A 20,554-nucleotide genomic window follows, 5' to 3' on the forward strand; every position below is an offset into this window, starting at 1 on the left:
ACCTTGGACAATACCTGGCTTTCCTAGGCAGAGGTCCCTGTGGCCTTCCACAGTGTATTGTGTCCCTGGGTACTTGAGATGAGAGAATGGCGATGACTTTTACCAAGCATACTGCCTTCAAACACTTTTTTAACAAAGCACATCCTGCACAGCCCTAAATCCATTAAACCCTGAGTCAACATAGCACATGTCTCTGCAAGCACAGCGTTGGGGCTAGAGTTACAGATTAACAGCATCTCAAGGCAGAAGAATTTCTCTTAATACAGAACAAAATGGAGTTCCTTATGTCTACTTCTTTCTACATAGACACAGTAACAGTCTGATCTCTCTTTCTTTTCCCCACAATACACTGATTTTTTTTTTAAACTTGCCCTAATTAAGACAGTTTACCTACTGACAGGCCTAAGTGGTAAGACCTCAAGCCCTTCCTCAAATATCACTTTTCCAGTAATAGACTTGACCTCAGCCTTAAGCTAGCGTCAGTTTTGTACCAGCACCTATTGACATTACCACTGACCACAGTTCAATTATTGTATCTATCAGCCTCGGAAAATATCATCCAGATTGGACAAAGGCCTGCAGTATTCCAGTTTGCAACTAGATTCAGCTCTTCCAGAACCTCCTTGTCTTCCCCGAATCCTGTTTAGCCTCTTCAGCTCTCTGTGGAACATGAGATACCAGGACACAGTTGATTCTCCTTTAAAGATCTCTTTTCATAAGGCACGAGAATACTTACCTGAGAGTACTTCTGCAGTGGGAGGAAATGAGGATAGATGCCAGGATGAATGTTGGGTCTGTTCCATTCCACAAGGAAGGTTGCAGCTGGTCAGTTATCTAGGAGTTTACAAGTTCATATTCCCAGGATTCTGAAAACAACAATTTGGATCAGGCATGACATTGCCTGTCCTATATTTGTATAAACCCCAGACCACCCACAGAGAAAAATGTAGGTGTAGCTCTCAGGTGCACACAACACCCCTTCTCCATTTTCTTGTTCAGTGGCCCATTCGTGGGTGTGGAGGCATTGGTGTTTGCCATCCAAGTCTCAAACGTGTTACAGGAACTTAGTTTCTCCCACACAATGTTGTTCATGAAGCCCCTGCACAAATGGCTAACAACACTCCAGTCTTTCTTTTCATCATCACCAGTGGGACGCTCTTCATGTAATCAAAAGTGTGGTGCGTCAAAGTGCCAGCCCACCAAGGTTTTGTTAGTTGTGGCTGTGGCATTTTGTCACAGTTGGTTAAGTTAAAACAGGGCACCTCTGCTTCCTTCCCATGTTCGGTAAGCCAGTAAGCCACTTGAGTTCTGCTGGTGTACGCTGTCATGTTAGGTATACTGGTGTAGTTTATCACTGGTAGGATGAGAGGGTCACTCTAGGTGGTGACAGGTGGGCCAGGATGGCAGATCCAGCAGGGCTTCATCAGGTTACTCTTGGTGGCCAGAGCTTGGGAGAGCCTAAGGAAAGCTTTATGTTTCCAGTCTCTGCTGCCTTCTCATTGTGAAAAAAGCATATTGATAGATTAGTGCCCTCCCCCTAACTCTCCTGGGGCCTCAGATGTTCCCTACCTATTGGATAGGGGTTGAGCTGAGTTGGGGTAGGAACCCAGTCTGTTTATACCAGTCCCTGTTGATTGACCCAAACCTTTCAGCTTCAGTTGCCTAGTCCAGGAAGGGAGGTCACATCCTGTATCAACTTGACGTCTGATATGTTGCACACCTAACTGGAAAGATCAGCTGTCTCTGGCCCCACTAGAGGGAACCTAGCACTGTGGTATTCCTTGGTCCTGTCCCTTACCCTTTCTTTTTGAAGGACTCATTTTCTGAAATAATATTGAATTAACTTTAGGGTCAGAAATTTAACAGCTAATCATCATATGATCTTGGTTGGGCACTGAAGGTAGACAATTAAAAAAAGGAACCCGGCCAGGCGCGGTGGCTCAAGCCTGTAATCCCAGCACTTTGGGAGGCCGAGACGGGCGGATCACGAGGTCAGGAGATCGAGACCATCCTGGCTAACACGGTGAAACCCCATCTCTACTAAAAATACAAAAACTAGCCGGGCGAGGTGGCAGGCGCCTGTAGTCCCAGCTACTTGGGAGGCTGAGGCAGGAGAATGGCGTAAACCCAGGAGGCGGAGCTTGCAGTGAGCTGAGATCCGGCCACTGCACTCCAGTCCAGGCGACAAAGCGAGACTCCGCCTCAAAAAAAAAAAAAAAAAAAAAAGGAACCCACAAATGGGAGAAGTGAATATAATGTTGTTACAGTCTCACCAATGCATCACAATGTAGCAGTCCCTGGTTGTGAGGTATCACCCAGAGTTCTTTGTCTCACAACCAAGAAAATTAAGGAGTATGGACGCAAAGGGAGAGGTTGGAGTGAAAGTTTAATACGTGAAAAAAGAAAGCTCTCCACAGCAGAAAGGGAGCCTGAATGGGTTGCCATTTTTACAACTGAATTCAAAAGCTTTTCTATGAAACTCATCTCTGTAGCTATTTGTGTAACTTATCTGTGAAGCTGTCTGTGCAACTCCCCTTATCTGTGTAGCTGTCTTTAGGCAAGCACAAAGCATAGCTTCTCCTGTTTGTGTAACTGTGGGTCTGTTTTAAGTAAGACTCCTCACTACCCCTGCAAGCTCCCATGGAGTTCACTATGTACATGCCTGAAAAGGGGAGGAAACTTCTTCCTGGGAGCCCACTAATCACACAAAGAACAAAAGGCTTCTATACTGGGCCTTACTTTCTTATCAGAGTAGCTGCTGCCTGAGTTTTCCCCACCCTGCTCTGTTCGTGCCTGTGCTTGATTTTTCAGACTTTCTGTTTAAAAGAATTTTGCCAAAGGCCAGTTTTAGCTGTCTGCTCAATTAATTTTTCCTTTTTTCCTCCCTCTATGTGATAACCTTAACCAGTGATGTGGGGCAGACACTATCTCCTTTAACTTTTGGAATAATTAACACAGTAAATAGTAATAGTTCAAGATATTCTGGCCAAAAAGAGACATCAGTTATACTATCTGACCTATGATGAAGTCAGGAATGGAACAGAAAGCTCTCAAACAATCCTCATTTCCGCAGGGCTTCTTTGTTTCAAGAGTACTTTAATATTTTGATAAAGGCACTTCACAGTAGTGGGTTCACAGTGTTTTACTGCTATATGAGTTCACCTGCTAAAGGATGTGGCAGAATGTACCACTGAAAATGCTGTCACAGGCCGGGCGTGGTGGCTCAAGCCTGTAATCCCAGCACTTTGGGAGGCCGAGACGGGCGGATCACGAGGTCAGGAGATCGAGACCATCCTGGCTAATATGGTGAAACCCCGTCTCTACTAAAAAATACAAAAAACTAGCCGGGCGAGGTGGCGGGCGCCTGTAGTCCCAGCTACTCGGGAGGCTGAGGCAGGAGAATGGCGTAAACCCGGGAGGCGGAGCTTGCAGTGAGCTGAGATCCGGCCACTGCACTCCAGCCTGGGTGACAGAGCCAGACTCCGTCTCAAAAGAAAAAAAAAAAAAGAAAATGCTGTCACATTCACTACCTTCCAGGAGTTTTTCTCCAGTGTGTACTGACACCTCTTAAGGACAAAGGCCTCCCACCATCACTGTATTTCTACCCACTATGAGCTCACTGTTGCCATGGTGATCACCAATGATAGGGTCCCTCTTCCAAAAGAGGGTTTCCTACTTTCTGCATTCACAGGATTTCAAGCTTTGTATTGAAACAAGCTTGAAATCTTATGGAGGACTTAACCAGATAATCAACTAGATACTTTTGGTCAAGGCTTTTTCGCATTTAATGTACAGTTTTCAATTATGTGTTTGTAACATAAAAGAAGATGTAATTGATGACTGAAGGCACGACCACGTTCACTGCATTTGTAAGGCTTCTGTCCTGTGCAAAGCTTCTATTATCTCCTGAGGGTGCATATCTGGCAAGTGGCTGTCCCACAAGGACTACGTTCCTATCTGCTAGGAGCCCGCTGGTGTTAAATGGCATCTGTGGGGTCACAGAAGGTATCTGCAGAGTCACCATATTAACAGGGCTTTTCCCCTGCGTGTGTTTACTAGGACTTAAGCTGTGACTTGCTGTGGAAGGACGGTCCACCTTCACTGAATCCCCTTGTTTCTCCCTTGTGTGTATTCTCTTATGTTTAACAAGGCAAGACATATAGAAGTAAGCTTTCTCACACTCATCACAGCCATAGGGTCTCTCTCCCGTGTGAGTTCTGTGATGTACAATGAGCATTGTCTTTGTAATGAAGGCTTTCCCACAGTCACTGCATTTATAGGGTTTCTCTCCTGAGTGAATTCTCTGATGTCTAATGAGTCCTGACTTCTGTGAACAGGGTTGCCCACATTCAGGACATACAAAGGGACTCTTTCCTGTATGGTATCTCTGATGTGCTACAAGACAAGACTTCTGGCTGAAGGCCTTACCACAGTCAATGCATCCATAAGGTTTCTCTCCAGTGTGAGTTCGTTGATGTATAATGAGATTGCCTTTCTGAATGAAGCCTTTTCCACATTCACTGCATGTGTAAGGCTTCTCTCCTGTATGAGTTCGCTGATGTACAATGAGTAGTGATTTTCTGGAGAAAGCTTTCCCACATTCGCTGCATTGATGGGGCTTATTTCCCGTGTGAATCCTTTGATGTTCAGTAAGCTGAGATTTCCTGGGGAAGGCTTTCCCACATTCACTACACCCATGCGGTTTCTCTCCTTTGTGAGCTCTCTCGTGTTCAGTGAGCCTGTACTTCTTGTAGAAGGTTTTCCCACACAAGCTACACCCATGGGGTTTCTTTCCTGTATGAATTCTCTTATGCTCAGTGAGCTGAGACTTCTTGAGGAAAGCTTTCCCACAGTCAGTGCATTCATGGGCTTTCTCTATATTGCGTGTTTGCTGATGTTTAAGGAATCGTGACTTAGTGCTGATGGGTTTTCTACTTTCATGGAATTCAATTTCCATAGGCATTTGTTCATGATTATCATGGAGAAAAGCTCCATCTCCATTAAACTCAGCAGGCTCCTTTCTGTTGTATCTTCTGCTCTGGTTGGTTAAACCTAAATATGATTTCAAAGTTCTTCCATGTTCATAGTGTTGTCCCATCCTCTTCAGTATTCTTTGGTTTTGCAAGTGCTGCTGCAGATGATCATCAGCTTTCTCAATTTCTAAGAGACAGAACAATAAATCCTTCCATGATCATCACATGGAATAAAACTGCTTCAAAGATGCCTCGGGGTTGGCTGGCTTTTTACTGGAAACCCTATGATACCAACATGGAAGGAATTCCAAGTATAAATGTTCCCTATCTGTTAAAAAACTTTTAAGAATTGTAGTTAAATACACATAAGATAAAATTTGCCGGCCAGGCACGGTGGCTTATGCCTGTAATCCCAGCACTTTGGGAGGCCAAGGCAGGTGGATCATGAGGTCAAGAGATCGAGACCATCCTGGCCAACATGGTGAAACCCCGTCTTACTAAAAATACAAAAAATTGGCTGGGCGTGATGGCACACGCCTGTAGTCCCAGCAACTCGGGAGATTGAGGCAGAAGAATTGCTTGAACCTGGGAGAAGGAGGTTGCAGTGAGCCGAGATTGTGCCTCTGCACTCCAGCCTGCCAACAGAGCGAGACTCCATCTAAAAAAAAAAAACAAAAAATTTGCCAGCCAGGCACAGTGGCTCATGCCTCTAATCTCAACACTTTGGGAGGCTGAGGTGGGAGGAGCGCTTGAGCCCAGGAGTTTGAGACCAGCCTGGGCTACATAGGGAGACCCTGTCTCTACAGAAACATTTTTTTTTTAATTTGAAAAAGAATAATCCTGAGTAGGGAAACAGCAGACATAGGGATTAGAATAAATAGAAAGGCAAGTTAAAATGTTGGATACACAGCATTTGACTTCATCCTAATTCTATTAGACTGTTGGGTGCTAAAATATGCCCTTCTCCGTTCTGTACACCATCATCACACTAACTTTCCTAGAGCACCAATCTCGCATGTGCAGGAAAATTGCAGTCAGTACTCCAACCTTTGTTAAAATAGAGATCACAGACTGATGGAACAGACTCTTTGTGGCAATAAGATACCAAATTATAAACTAGGCCTAAGGACACACAGGCAAGGGTTAAGTCGTACACCCCCTACATTTAAAGAATAAACTATGTTCTAACTGCCACGACTTTTTTTGTTCTGTTTTATTCTTTTTCTGTAGCAGCTAAACAAACACTAGCCTTGGGACAAGCAATATGGAAACAATCGCAGCTCCCCGACCACCAGACGCTGACTAACTGATGCCCCTCACCCCCAACAGCATTCCTAACCGCAGCTGTGATTGGACAGGAGACTGATCTTAATATCTTTCTCCTGAGAAACACCAGTGAGGCTGTTTTGGTCAGTTGCTGGAGTCTGTGCAGACTTTTCTTATATCCTGTAAAAGACCTCCTAGCACTGAGTCAAATTCCACCTCATTTTAATGTTAAAACTCCACTCCAAAATGAACATGGATATGTTACATATATGTTTGCTTGCGATGCACACATTTGATGATTCTCATAAAGATATTCATAAGACTCCCCATCTCTCACTGAACAGGTATGCAAAGCAAATTCTGCAAGGCAAAAAGCCTCCTGCAAGGCAAAAAAAAAAAAAAAAAAGAGTTTCCCCTCTCTTCAGTGATGTGTGTTTCTTTCACTTCCCCAAGGTCACATGACTCAGATCTGCGAATCATCTTTTGTTAGAATATAAAGTTTCTCTTTGTCTCCTCGATTTTTCTTTTCTTTTTTTTTTTTTTTCTGAGATGGAGTCTCACTCTGTCACCCAGGCTGGAGTGTAGTGGCGCAGTCTCGGCTCACTGCAAGCTCCGCCTCCCGGGTTCACGCCATTCTCCTGCCTCAGCCTCCCGAGTAGCTGGGACTACAGGCGTCCGCCACCACGCCCGGCTAATTTTTTTTGTATTTTTAGTAGAGACGGGGTTTCACCGTGTTAGCCAGGATGGTCTCGATCTCCTGACCTTGTGATCCGCCCGCCTTGGCCTCCCAAAGCGCTGGGATTACAGGCGTGAGCCACCGCGCCAGGCCTCGATTTTTCAATTAACACCTTGTATCTACCTGGCTATGACACATTCTCTTATGTTCCAACAGAAAGAGAAACACAGCGATCCCTATGGACTTTCAGAACATGCAAGCGGAACACGCGGTCCTTTCCACACAGCTCTGCCACTGTACCACATGTGGAAACTGTCACCTTCTTCATCATGCCCTACTTGCATAGATGTCATATTGGATTTTTTTTTTTTCCACTTTACTGTCCCTAATATAATCCCTCACCTTGCCACTAACAGCCTCTACTTCCTGAATTTTGTACTTATGTCTCTGTTGGCATCAGTGAAGGGAACCCTTAAGGAACACCTTCCTACGTCTGAATCAAGACTTGAGGCAGCTTTACTTTTAGTTTTTCTTCGAACATCAACTATACGGTATTATTGCTACAATACTGCCACCAGGTGAAAGGGAACCTCTACGTAGAGCTAGAAAAATACACAACTTTACCTCCACCACCAACCTAAATTACTGGCACAGAAAATTCACAGCAGGAGCTGAACAATAAAAGTTTTACCATTACCAGACGCATCCACTTTAAGTTCCCACTTGACCGTTTCCCAGCAAATATCTTCTAACACTGGCCTCCATGTGACCAGTTTCAGGCTAATCTTTTTTTTTTTTTTTTGAGATGGAGTCTTGCTGTGTCACCCAGGCTGGAGTACAGTGGCACAATCTCGGCTCACTTCAACCTCTGCCTCCCGGGTTCAAGCAATTCTGCCTCAGCCTCCTCAGTAGCTGGGATTACAGGCGTGTGCCACCACACCTGGGTAATTTTTTGTATTTTAAGTAGAGGCAGGGTTTCACCACGTTGGCCAGACTGGTCTCAAACTCCTAACCCTCGGGTGATCTGCCCACCTCGGCCTTCCAAAGTGCTGGGATTACAGGAATGAGCCACCGCACCTGGCCTTCAGGCTAATCTTCTGACAGTCCCCACGTGGCCTTGCATTTCCAGTTCTACAACTTCTTGTCTTGTCATAGTTCTTCATCTTAATTCAATACCTTTCTCAATTTCTTGTCTAGACCACTGTAGGTTACATTTCTTCTAAAGTCCTACAGTTCTTTCTGTGTTTACTATTCACTTTATCTTTGTATAGCCCTGAATTGTAACAAAAATTCACATGTTCAAAAGTTTAATTTGTAAATATTACATAAAAATTTGCCCTATTTTTGCTAACAAAATCTTTGCTCAAGAGAGACATTCCTGTTTCTCACTAAATTCAGTCTCCTCTACTGTGTATTATGGCTACAGTTCAGCAACTCATGAAAACAGCGCCTGAGAGAGCTTCGTGTAAAGACAAGCCCAGGCCCCCAACCCAATTCTAACAAAACCAGACTTGCAGAGCAAGAGACCTTGGTATGGACAGTGTCATGAAAACTCCTTTAATAAAGATCTTGCCTTTAAGAAATGCTTAATAGATAGAAAAGTATGACCTCTTCAGCCTGGCTAATCTGTCCTTCGATAAAGAAATGCATGAATGACCAAGATGTATTTCAGTCTTATATGAGGAAGAATGAAAACCAGGCCCTTGACTCCGGAGTAGCAAAGGAACCTCAAGCACCACCAAATCCCACTGATACGATATCTATAGGAGTGGCTTGTGTGTGATTGGGGTGCAAAGTAGAATGGGAATCTAGAGATGGAAGATACTATTATATTGTAGTGTATTATAAACCATGTCATGAAAAGAAAATTCAAGGTGAAAAATACATACTGTCAGAATGCAAAAAACAAACCATAGTCACATACCTATGCCTCAGGTTTTTTTGTTTTTCTGTTTTTTGTTTTGAGATGGAGTCTTACTCTGTTACCCAGGCTGGAGTGCAATGGCGCGATCTCAGCTCACTGCAACCTCCTGGGTTGCCTCAGCCTCCCAAATAGCTGGGACTACAGGCATATGTCACCACGCCCGGATAATTTTTGTATTTTTAGTAGAGACGGGGTTTCACCATGTTGGCCAAGCTGGTCTCAAACTCTTGACCTCATGATATGCCTGCCTCGGCCTCCCAAACTGCTGGGATTACACATGTGAGCCACCATGCCTGGCCTCCTGTGCCTCAGTTCTTATCTCATTTGATGAATCAGCAACTCTAGACAATGCTTATCGCACTCTCTCTCTCTTACATAAATGTATATACAGATATAAAGTATATATATATAAATGTATATAAACACCTACAGACACATACACATATATATACAAACACATGCATATACATATAAGTGCTGTTCTAGCAAATTAATCAAACTTGAGGAGAGGGTCTTGGGAACCCCTACTTTACAGCTGGTTCATCAGAAGCTGAGGTGACAACCTGGGACTTGCCACTGGCATTTGAAGTGGGAGACAGTCTTGGACCGATCCCTTAACCTGTGGGATCTGATGCCACATCAGGTAGATAGTGTCAGAGCTGATTTGAAATAGAGGACACCCAGCTGATGTCTGCTGGAGAATTGTCTGAGGTGTGAGAAAACAAGCCCTATATATCCAGTGGCATAAATGCTGTGTTGAGTGACTATGTGAGAGAAAAAAAAAAAACAGTTTGTTGTTTTTGCCTCGGAAACACAAAATGATCCTCTGACAAGTGATGAAGAAGAATAGGAAGATATGAAAATCCAAGCAAGAAGAACTTAGGGGAAACAACATCTAAGAAGAAATGAATAGGGATCAGTTCAGTTCCAAGATGTTTCTCTAAATTCCTATAAGAAAAAGAGCTCTTGTATCATATGGGGAGAAGGATATGTGGCAGCTGTTTCTGTCTCCCTAAACACTTTCACAACTGGCATGCCTTTTCTAAATGACCAGAATGTGACTTTCACTGCCTTCCTCTCTTGCTGGTTCTCTCTCACTTACCTGGATGAGTTGGACTGTGGATTTCATCTTCTAATGCCCATAGCGGTTCTCCTTGTTCCAACTTGGTGAGGGCATCAGGTTTGCTAGCTTGAAACCCTGTTTGTGGGAAATGGGAGAAGACTTAGGCTTACTGAATTGCACTCCGTGGCTCTGATGAGAGGAGAAAGGTACATGTTAGGGACTGCATAATTTGCATGTTAGCAAATTAAAGCCTTTTTTTCCTAAGATGAAGGAAGATAGTGCCTCCTCCTCTGGGACCAGAGAGGGGCCTGAGGATCTGCCATTTGGGAGCACAGCAGACACACCAAAGCTTCCAGAAGCTAAGAAAGCAAAGGCCACTGACTGGGTGCCCTCTGAGTGACACAGGGCAGCGGTCCTCACCCACTGACACAAGGTTGCTGTAGTTCTCCAACATCACATCCTGGTACAGATGCTTCTGAGCAGGGCCCAGGAGCTGCCACTCCTCCCAGGTAAAGTCCACAGCCACATCCCTCAGGGTCAGTGATTCCTGTAATAACACAGTCCTGCTTAATATGAAGTGTTTCTCTTTTATTGACATGGAAGAAATATGAAGTGGTTCTGCCCATTTTCACTATATAAGTTGCACCTGTACAGTTGTCCCTTGGTGTACTCAATGGAATGGTTTCAGGATGCCCCGCCTATACTGAAACTGTGCATACTCATGACCCACAGTTGGCCTGGTGGAATCTGCTTATGGTACTGTGTATAAGCGAGCTGCACATCCTGAGAATATTATATTTTTGATTCAAGCTTGGATATAAGTGGACCCTTGCAGTACAAACTCAGCATGTTCACAAATAAACTGTATTCCTAGTTCTTTCAATATACTTTGACAGAAGCAAAGTCATAGTAAAATATTCTATATTTTATAATAACCATGCAGCCTCCATTAATCCAACAAATCATAAGTTTCTGTAATATGCAGCCATTAAATCCTCTTGCTAACATAAGAACATCTGCAGTGTTTTTCAGCATCTACTTGCAACCCTGAACTATATGCTGTAGTCATACAGCACGAGCAGAATAATCTAGCATGATTCCCTTCATGTGAACTATACCATGATATTTAGCAAAACAACAAATAAACTATGCAGTGGCCGTAAAAAATAAGCCATCATACATGTAAGCATTGACATGCATAGATACATGTATATGTATACAAACGCATGTGTACACACACATACACACACATGCAGACACAGATGTCCTCACAGGTAAATCCCTAGAACAGGAAGACAAGCATTTGTTAATGACATACTAGGGAATTAGGAAAAAAAGTATACAGGGGGGAACTTTGTTTTCTCACTATGTGTACTATTTAACTTGAGTCTTTCACATTGAAAAATCTATCCATGAGGTCAGGCGTGGTGTCGCATGCCTGTAAACCCAGCACTTTGGGAGGTGAAGGCGGGTGGATCACCTGAGGTCAGGAATCTGAGACCAGCCTGGCCAACATGGCGAAACCTGGTCTCTACTAAAAATACAAAAATTAGTTGGGCATGTGGCGCCTAGATGAAGCATGAGAATCGCTTGAACCCAGGAGGCAGAGGTTGCAGTGAGCAGAGATCACACCACTGCGTGGAGATACTTAACAAAGTAAGACTGTATCTCAAACAAACAAACAAACAAAAACTATCCATGAATCTGTGGTTCTTTCTGATACCAAATACACAGTGTCTTTTCCAGCAACACTTCTCCAACCCTCTGATTCTCTGATGCCAACTGGGTATCCTAGAGTTCGATCCTATGCTAACACTAACCACTGAGGGTTATCATCAGACTGCAAGTTTAAGGGCTCGGTCCCACAAGGCTGCCCTCACATCATGTGCCACTCTGGGGTCCCCACATTATCACACTTCTGTCCAACTTGACCACAATTGGGGGCTGCCACAACCTTCCTGCTCAGGTTCCATAATTTGCTAGAATGACTCACAGAACTCAGGAAAATGTCACACAATTACAGTTTATTATCTAGGATACAAATGACAGCCAGGTGAAGAGGTACAGAAGTCAAGGTCCAAAGAGTGCCGAGCACAGAAGCCTCTGTTCCTGTGGAATTGCAGCGCACCCTTCCCCCACCCCCCACTTCCACATGTGATCTCCAAACCCCATGGGGGTTTTTATGGAGATTCTATGATGTGGGCATGATTAAATCATCAACCATGGCTGGGCGTGGTGGCTCACGCCTGTAATCCCAACACTTGGGGAGGCCGAGGCAGGCAGATCATGAGGTCAAAAGATCGAGACTATCCTGGCCAACATAGTGAAACCTTGTCTCTACTAAAAACAACAACAACAACAACAACAAAAAAGGTAGCTGGGTGTGGTGGTGCCCACCTGTAGTCCCAGCTACTCAGGAGGCTGAGGCAGGAGAATTGCTTGAACCCAGGAGGTGGAGGATGCAGTGAGCCGAGATTGTGCCACTGCACTCCAGCCTGGCGACAGAGCGAGACTCTGTCTCAGAAAAAAAAGAAAAAAGAAATAATCAACCATTGGTGACAGAATCTGGAGGTCAGGGGTGGGACTGAAAGTCCCAACTCTGTAATCAAGGCTTGGTCTTTCTGGCAACCAGCCCCATCCTGAGGTCACCTCATTACTATAAAAGGAGCCCATCCTGAGTCACCTCATTACCATAAACTCAGGTATGGTTGAAAGGGGCTGGTTATGAAGAACAAAATACACTCGTATCACTCAGGAAATTCTAAAGGTTTTAGGAGCTCTGTGCCAGGAACCAGAGACAGAGACCAAATATATACACACTTAAAACTATAATGAGTCATTTGCATAATTTTTTCAAGTTAAGGCATTAAAAGAGGTGAGAGGTTAACAACTGGATTTGAAAACAGGGAAGGGCTCTGTATTTTCTGAGACAACATGACATTCTAAAGCAAACCCTGTGGATCTCAACAACCCAAGCCATCGCCAAAGGGAACTTTCAACTCCCTATGGTCAAATCTGTACTTAAACGCCAGTTTAGTGACCTGTTCAAGGAGCGCCTTTGAAAGCAAACCTTGCATTGTTTAGGCAATTAGGTTTATTCACAGATAAACAGACTGCAACAAGGTTGGGTATATAGGCCGCGGTGCTGGGGGCTCCTGAAATACTGTGTTCATTAAATTCTGCTTGGTATAGTCCCAGAGAGGACTCAGAATAATCGTGTAGAAACAGCCACACGAAACTTGCTTGTATATCTTTTGGAAGAAAGCTGTTAAGGACAAAAAGTCTATCTTGTCACCTCTAGCAAAAAGCATCAAACGAATTTGCCAAGATTTAAGTGCTATGAAATACTGATATCCCCTGAGGAAGGGACCTGCATTCTCCTCAGAATCAGTGCACATCATGTTACTTACCATGATTTTCTGGTTGTGATGGTGACCAAAGATTTTGGACACAAGTTGACACTTAATGTAACCAACAGGGTCCGGCAGAGTCACACATCATAGTCCAACACTGGTCACGTGTGAGCTATGTGAACAATGTATTCATGATCCCACTGTGTCCTGGTTAAAAGGTACAGTCTAACTCTGTTTCTCCCCAGAGCTCATTTTTTCCAATTTATACTTTTAATGTAAAGGAACGGATTTCTTCAGACTTCCATAAATCCATCAGGGAATCGAGTTAAGAATAAAACAAACCAAAAGTCACCTGGGCCTCTGTCATTTTCTTCTGTTTCAGGAAATACCCAAGAACTGGGATGCTTCATCTTTGGTTTCTTCTGGATCCTCCCTACATTTTGGCTATGAAATCTGAGTTTCCATTTAAAAGTGTTCCCAGAAATGATGACATCCACATCCAGGAACCTCCTCCTTCCTTCACTTGAAGTCTCTTGCTTCTGGGGAGCCAGGATCTGTGGAGTAAAAATCAAGTTCATTTGGTGACACATTCCCTCCGGGCCCAGATGCTGTCTCTGCTGCGTAAACTCTCCTGAAGTCAAGGCCAAGCAATACATCTAAGCATCCCTTTGTCAGGTGTCTCCAAGTCTTGACACCCCAGGGCAATAAAACAACACTCTGAATGTGGAGAGTCACATGAGAGTGGGCTTCACTAGGAGCCGGCATATCTGGCCACATTCCAGTGCTTCAAAGGAGTATCTTTCTCCTTAAGCACAGTGTTTATAGATAAAAGAGCAGGTCAACGTGATGGCAATAAGGCGGCTTTCCTCCTCAGAGGCCTCCTGAGGCTTTCCACAATTTATTGTCCCATATTTTTATGACCAGTTTATACCGGTACCCTATAAGCCTTTTTCCCAACAATCGTGAGACACACAGAGAAGAAACACATAGGGAAAAGACAAGGCCATGTGAAGATGGAGGCAGAGACTGAAGTGACGCTGCCACAAGTTAAGGACACCTGAGAGTCTATTAGAAAAGGGGAGACAGGTGAATGAATGCAGGCAGCTGTGCCAGGGGTCCCTCAAGACCACTCCCAGATGCAGTGATTCACTAGGTGAACTCACAACACTCAGTTTGTAACCATACTCATGGCAACCACTGATTACTGTGAAAACATACAGAGCAAAACCAGCAAAGGGAAAGGTACACGTGGCAAAGTCTGGAGGAAGCCAGACACAAGTTTCAAGTTCAGTCTCTTTGGAGTCACACAGGATACACTTGATTCCTCCAGCCACAAGTTGTGACAACACACATGAAATGCTATGGACCAAGGAAGTTTATTAGAGAGAGATTGTGTGCCCATGGATTTTACTGGGGGCTGATCATGAAGATGCTCACTGCCTAACATACACCAAAACTCCAGAATCCTAGAGGAAAGCAGGTGTACATGATAAACCACATTGTTTGAAAAAACAACTTAGGCACAGTGAGCCACTCTTATTAGGAAATGGTGAGACAGCCTCCAAAAATCTAAGCTCCCAAATGCCAGATGCTATGGTTTGAATGTTTGTGCCCTCCAAAATTCATGTTGAAACTTACTCTCCAATGCAATGGTATCAAGAGACGGGCTTTTAGGAAGTGATTAAGTCATGAGGGCTCCTCCCTTGTGAGTGGCATTAAGGCCCTTACACAAGAGGCTTTGGCCAGGCGCAGTGGCTCATGCATGTAATCCCAGCACTTTGGAAGGCTGAGGTGGGAGGATCGCTTGAGGCCAGGAGTTTGAGGCTGCAGTGAGTTGTGATTGCACCACTGCACTCTAGCCTGAGCAACAGAGCAAGACCCTGTCTCTTCAAAAAAAAAAGGCCAGGTATGGTGGCTCACCCCTGTAATCCAGTACTCTGGGAGGCAAAATTGGGCAGATCATTTGAGCTCAGGACTTGGCAACATGGTGAAACCCCATCTCTACAAAAAATACCAAAATTATCCAAGCGTGGTGGCACATGCCTGTATTCCCAGCTACTCAGGTGGCCGAGGCAGGATTGCTTGAGCCTGGGAGGTTGAGAGGTTGAGACTGCAGTGAGCTATGATGGTGCCACTGCACTCCAGGCTGGGTGGCAAAGTGAGACTCTGTATCCAAAAAAAAAAAAACCTAAAGAAAGAGGAAAATAGGCCGGGCGCGGTGGCTCAAGCCTGTAATCCCAGCACTTTGGGAGGCCGAGACGGGCGGATCACGAGGTCAGGAGATCGAGACCATCCTGGCTAATACGGTGAAACCCTGTCTCTACTAAAAAATACAAAAAACGAGCCGGGTGACGAGGCGGGCGCCTGTAGTCCCAGCTACTCGGGAGGCTGAGACAGGAGAATGGCGTGAACCCTGGAGGCGGAGCTTGCAGTGAGCTGAGATCCGGCCACTGCACTCCAGCCTGGGCGACAGAGCAAGACTCCGTCTCAAAAAAAAAAAAAAAAAGAAAGAGGAAAATAATAGTAATAATAAAAACACAAGAGGCTTCACACAGATCAGCCCTTTTTGCTCCTCCGCCTTCTGCCACGTGAGGGCACAGCATTATTCACCTCCAGAGAAATAGCAACAAAACACTCTATTGAAAGCAGACATCGGGCCCTCGCCAGACACCAAACCTGCTGGTGCTTTGATCTTAGATTTCCCAGGCTCCAGAACTATAACCGATACATTTCGGTTGTTTATAAATTATCCAGTCTCGGCTATCTTGTTATAGCAGCACCAACAAGACTAAGACAGTATCCGACAGTTTACTTCAATTCTGAGACTGTGTATCTGGATCTAGTGTCGGATACCACAGATTAAGTGCTCAGTCCAAGCCTGCCCCCAACTTCAGATGCAAGTTGCAAGCAGCAGCTTGTCACCTGTACCTCTGATGGACCAGCTATAAATCAGGATTCACACGGCCTCCTCCTCAGGTTCGATTAATTTGCTGGATGGCTCGCAGAACTCAGGAAAACACTTAACATTTACTGGTTTATTTTAACCCTTTTCCTGTCTAGAAAAACGACGTGCAGCTTGCTGCCAGCGCTTATTTAATGTGTCATAAATATGCTCTTTGAGGCTGCAGTAGATCTGATTTTCAATGTGGAAATAAAATATAAAAGCTGTCCTAGGAGTTATTTCTAATCAGAACTAACGTTAGAATCGTCTGCATCATCAGAATTGTCTGTTTGGAAAAATCGGCTCCATCCAGCGAGTCTTCGGCCAAGAACTGCTTGAGAATGATGTTAACATCACGTGTAGGAATGCTATGTTTTCTAGGATTTGACATTTTCAGTGATTGAGAACTACCACATTTTGTAAATGGAAATACCACTACTAAAAACAGAATGCTATAAATAGAATGATGTCTTTTGTTTCCAAAGTCGATCTACTAGAATGATGTGAAAATAATAAAAGTGAGATCGTTCATGACAAAGTTATCTCGGGGTAAATGCTCCAGCTGCAAGCACCAATGGTGAATATTCTCAGGGCAAATGGGAAAAGGAATAAAGGATATTACAAAGGATACAGATGAAGAGCCAGATGGAAGGGAAAGCACAGGACAAAGTTTGTAGCAAGGGGCGTTGGACTTCCATGCCCTCCAAGAAAGCTTATGAGATTCAGTGCACCACCCCTCAGGCACCTCTACCTGCTCAAGAATCTGTAAGTTCCCCAGAAGTTCACCAATCATTTTGAGTTTTTATGCCAGTTTCATTATATGGGCTTACTTGATTAAAACACTAACCACTGGTGATCAACTCAACCTTCAACCTCGCTGTTGCCAGGCAAAGCTAAAATTTCCAACCCTCAAATCACATAGTTAGTTGCCCTGGCAACCAGCCTCCCCCATCCTAAGGTCAGCCAGAAGCCCCCGGTCACCTGCCATCTCAATGCCACAGGAAGACACTTATCCCTAAAGAGGTTCCAAGGGTTTTAGGAGACATGTGCCAGGAAACAGGACAAAGATCAAGCACATATTTCTTATAAATCATAACAATCATAGCTGGGAGCGGTGGCTCACACCTGTAATCCCAACACTTTGGAAGGCCGAGGCGGGAGGATCACCTGAGGTCAGGAGTTCAAGACCAGCCTGGCCAACATGGTGAAACCCTGTCTCTACTAAAAATACAAAAATTAGCCAGGCATGGTGGTGCGCGCCTGTAATCCTAGCCGCTCGGGAGGCTGAGGCAGAAGACTCGCTCGAACCCAGGAGGTGGAGGTTGCAGTGAGCTGAGAGATCTCACCACTGCACTTTAGCCTGGACAACAGAGCTAGATTCCGTCTGGCGGATGGGGGAAAACTTTGATCCTCAAATGCTCGAGGAGACTGATGCTTAAGCAAACTAAATATTGCCTGAGAAGGACTCCATACTTCTATATTTGAGTCCTTGTGGATAAACTGCAGACAAAATTGAAAACCGAACTTAATCGTATACACCTGTAACAATAGCTGAGCGTTGCCAATCCCAGCGGCCATACTCATAGAATGCTGAATGTTCCAACGGCGTTCAAATAAGGCAAACGACGAGTGGTAACCAATATCACTGTTTCTGGACCTCGCTTCCGATTCCTGTATGTCACTTTTTTGTCTATAAATTCGTTCTGACCACGAGGCACCCCTGGAGTCTCTGTTAATCTATTGTGATTCTGGGGGCTGCCCAATTCGCGAATCGTTCATTGCTCATTTAAACTCCTTTAAATTTAATTCGGCTGAAAATTTTCTTTCATCACTGATTTGAGTACTAATAAAACTCCGGTCTCCCAGCACGGCCGGCTCTGCATGAATTGCTCTTTCTCCATTGCGATTTCCCTATCTTGACAAATCGGTTCTGTCTAGGCAGCCGGCAAGGGTGGGCGGTTATAGTTTCACAACTCAACCACCAGTCAGGGGCCTGGGCTTGTAAAATATCAGATTTTTACAAAATGCCTGGGCCTTCCCTAAACACTTAACACACATCCCTGATTCACCCCCAAAACCTACACCAGACACCCTCGTAGGCTGCCCAGCACTCCGGCTTCATCACCGACTTTAAACTGCGGCGTTTAGAGTGATAATAATAGGGTCGGTGGTGAAGCCGGAGTGCTGGGCAGCGTCCCCCTACAGTTCTCGATCCAGTGATCGACAGCCCTACTAACAGAGTGACCCTCAGAGACCCCAACCTCTGACGCCGAATCTCAGTCGCTGACCTCGACCAGACCCTTAACGCCCGACCACCAGAACTCTCCCATGCCGGACCGCAAAGGCACCCCAACCCAAAGGCTCCACCGCCCAGGCCGCCAGCTCTCCCCACAGGCTCCTCAGAAGCTCCCTGCCACTTTAACCTACTCCACAGAGAGACCCAAACGCTCACCTGATTTTCTCCTGCCTACATCTAAATTCCGCGACTGCTTCTTTTTCTGGCCCTTAAATCCCGGCATTGGCACCGGCCTACGGCGGCCGACGAGGACGCGAGTCAATTCTGCAGCGCTAGTACGCTCGGATTTAGGCTTCTCTTCGGGGACGTAACATGTCCGCACCGTGTGCCACGGCTCTCTGGGCGCGGCCATCTTGGTAGATCTGACGTACAGAAGGGAAACAGTTGTTCTTGTGTCATTAACCCAGGATGGCTCTCCTGAAAACAAAAATCTGAAGCGCAGTAAACATTTTCTAGAGTTTATCTGAACAAACAGCAGTTCATGAATTGGGAAGCATCAAACCAAAAAGAAGTCTCGTGGTCCCATGCTTAAATCATTAGACGCAAGTATTCATAGGGTGAATGAAGAAGTAAAACAAAGAAATTATCTGATCAGTTACAATTATAAAAATGGATTTTTTTATTTGCCTTGGAAAGTCCCTAATGACATAATAGTATGTGAGTTGGCCGCTTTTGATCAGCTGAGATTGAGTTTTGTCTTTCCCTAACACAACCATTTGCCAGAAATGACTCAAGTGAATTGTCGCTTAGGTTTGCAGGTCAAGCAAAGTTAAGGCTGTTTTTAAGGTCTACCAGGTTTTGTTTGCTCAGGAGTTTTTCAAGTCTGGTCTGCATTTTAATTTTGCTTTGACACAGGAGTCAGTGAAATGGCACTAATGTGTTCCCTCTCCTGACACCTCAACCCCTGCACTGTGAGGTTGGAGCACCAACAACACTGCACAAGCCACACAGATATTCAGAGGCTCAAATGGAACCAAGGTCAGCACAGTACCAACTATATCTACCTCAGTGAGCTGGGGAGAGGTGACTGCACCCTTTATTGACTGACTACTAGGAAACTGTCAAGAGGCAGCCCACTGAGCATGGCTATCTTAGGGGAATTTCAGGTGTCCCTACAGCAGAAAGGGGGGAAAAATAGGACACTTAGCTTGAGTAGTCAAGGCTCATGACAAGTCCCTGCATCTCAGCTACTAACTTTAAAGTTATGAGGATTGATATATATACACGCATATAAAATATTGCTTTTTGCTTCAGGCTGTTTGGAAAACACCAAGCATAGAAATTTGAAATTATGTTCTATGAAAAAACTGGATACAAAAGCCACTATCAAGGTAGGAGGTGGGACTTGACTGAAGAGGCCAGGCTCCAACACCAGACTAAATAGAAGACTAGCTAAAACAGCAACAGGGCAGAAGCAGCTTTTCATAAGACATACCTACTAGTATGCCATGTCATGTTTACCATTTCCATGGTAACACCTGGGAGTTATTGCTGCTTTCCATGACAAGCTGATGACCTGAAAGTTACCACCTTTTCCTAGAAATTTCTGCATAATCCACCACTTACTTTGCATATAAGTAAAAGTGGGTAGAAATATGACTGAAGGGCTGCCTCTGAGCTGCTACTCTGGGCATACTGCTCCACAAGGAGCAGAACCTCTGCTGCTGCTGTGCACTGCCACTTCAATAAAAGTTGCTATCAAAGGCCGGGTGCAGTGGCTCACGCCTGTAATCCCAGCACTTTGGGAGGCCAAGGCAGGTGGATCACGAGGTCAGGAGTTTGAGACCAGCCTGGCCAATATGGTGAAACACTGTCTCTACTAAAAATACAGAAATTAGACTGAAGACCATCGTTCTCAGCGAAGTATCACAAGGATAGAAAACCAAACACTACATGTTCTCACTCATAAGTGGGAGTGAAGAGAACATATGGACGCAGGGAAGGGAACATCACACACTGGGGCCTTTCAGGGGGTGGGAAACTGGGGGAGGGATAGCATTGGGAGAAATACCTAATGTAAATGATGAGTTGATGGGTGCAGCAAACCAATATGGCACATGTA

The 20,554-nt window shown here is 44.8% G+C and overlaps 1 protein-coding gene across 2 annotated transcripts in view; it reads right to left on the reverse strand.

The window, feature by feature from the left end:
* Window positions 1-3,772: 3,772 nt before the first annotated feature.
* ZNF649 (zinc finger protein 649) overlaps window positions 3,773-20,554 on the reverse strand; it is a 34,969-nt gene continuing 18,187 nt past the window's right edge. Inside the window, exons 4-8 of one of the 2 annotated variants that reach the window (XM_033224379.1) lie at window positions 18,649-18,854; window positions 13,608-13,809; window positions 10,323-10,449; window positions 9,942-10,037; window positions 3,773-5,160 (exon numbers count right to left, since the gene is read on the reverse strand). In XM_033224379.1, the coding sequence (XP_033080270.1) occupies window positions 3,803-5,160; window positions 9,942-10,037; window positions 10,323-10,449; window positions 13,608-13,622 (1,596 nt within the window). In that variant the 5' untranslated portion in view covers window positions 13,623-13,809; window positions 18,649-18,854 and the 3' untranslated portion in view covers window positions 3,773-3,802. Of the gene's footprint in view, window positions 5,161-9,941; window positions 10,038-10,322; window positions 10,450-13,312; window positions 13,810-18,648; window positions 18,855-20,554 lie in introns of both variants that reach the window. The other variant, XM_033224381.1, reaches the window with a different exon arrangement.

This window comes from Trachypithecus francoisi, unplaced genomic scaffold, assembly GCF_009764315.1.
Source record: "Trachypithecus francoisi isolate TF-2019V2 unplaced genomic scaffold, Tfra_2.0 Lachesis_group12, whole genome shotgun sequence".
Taxonomy (NCBI): Eukaryota; Metazoa; Chordata; class Mammalia; order Primates; family Cercopithecidae; genus Trachypithecus; species Trachypithecus francoisi.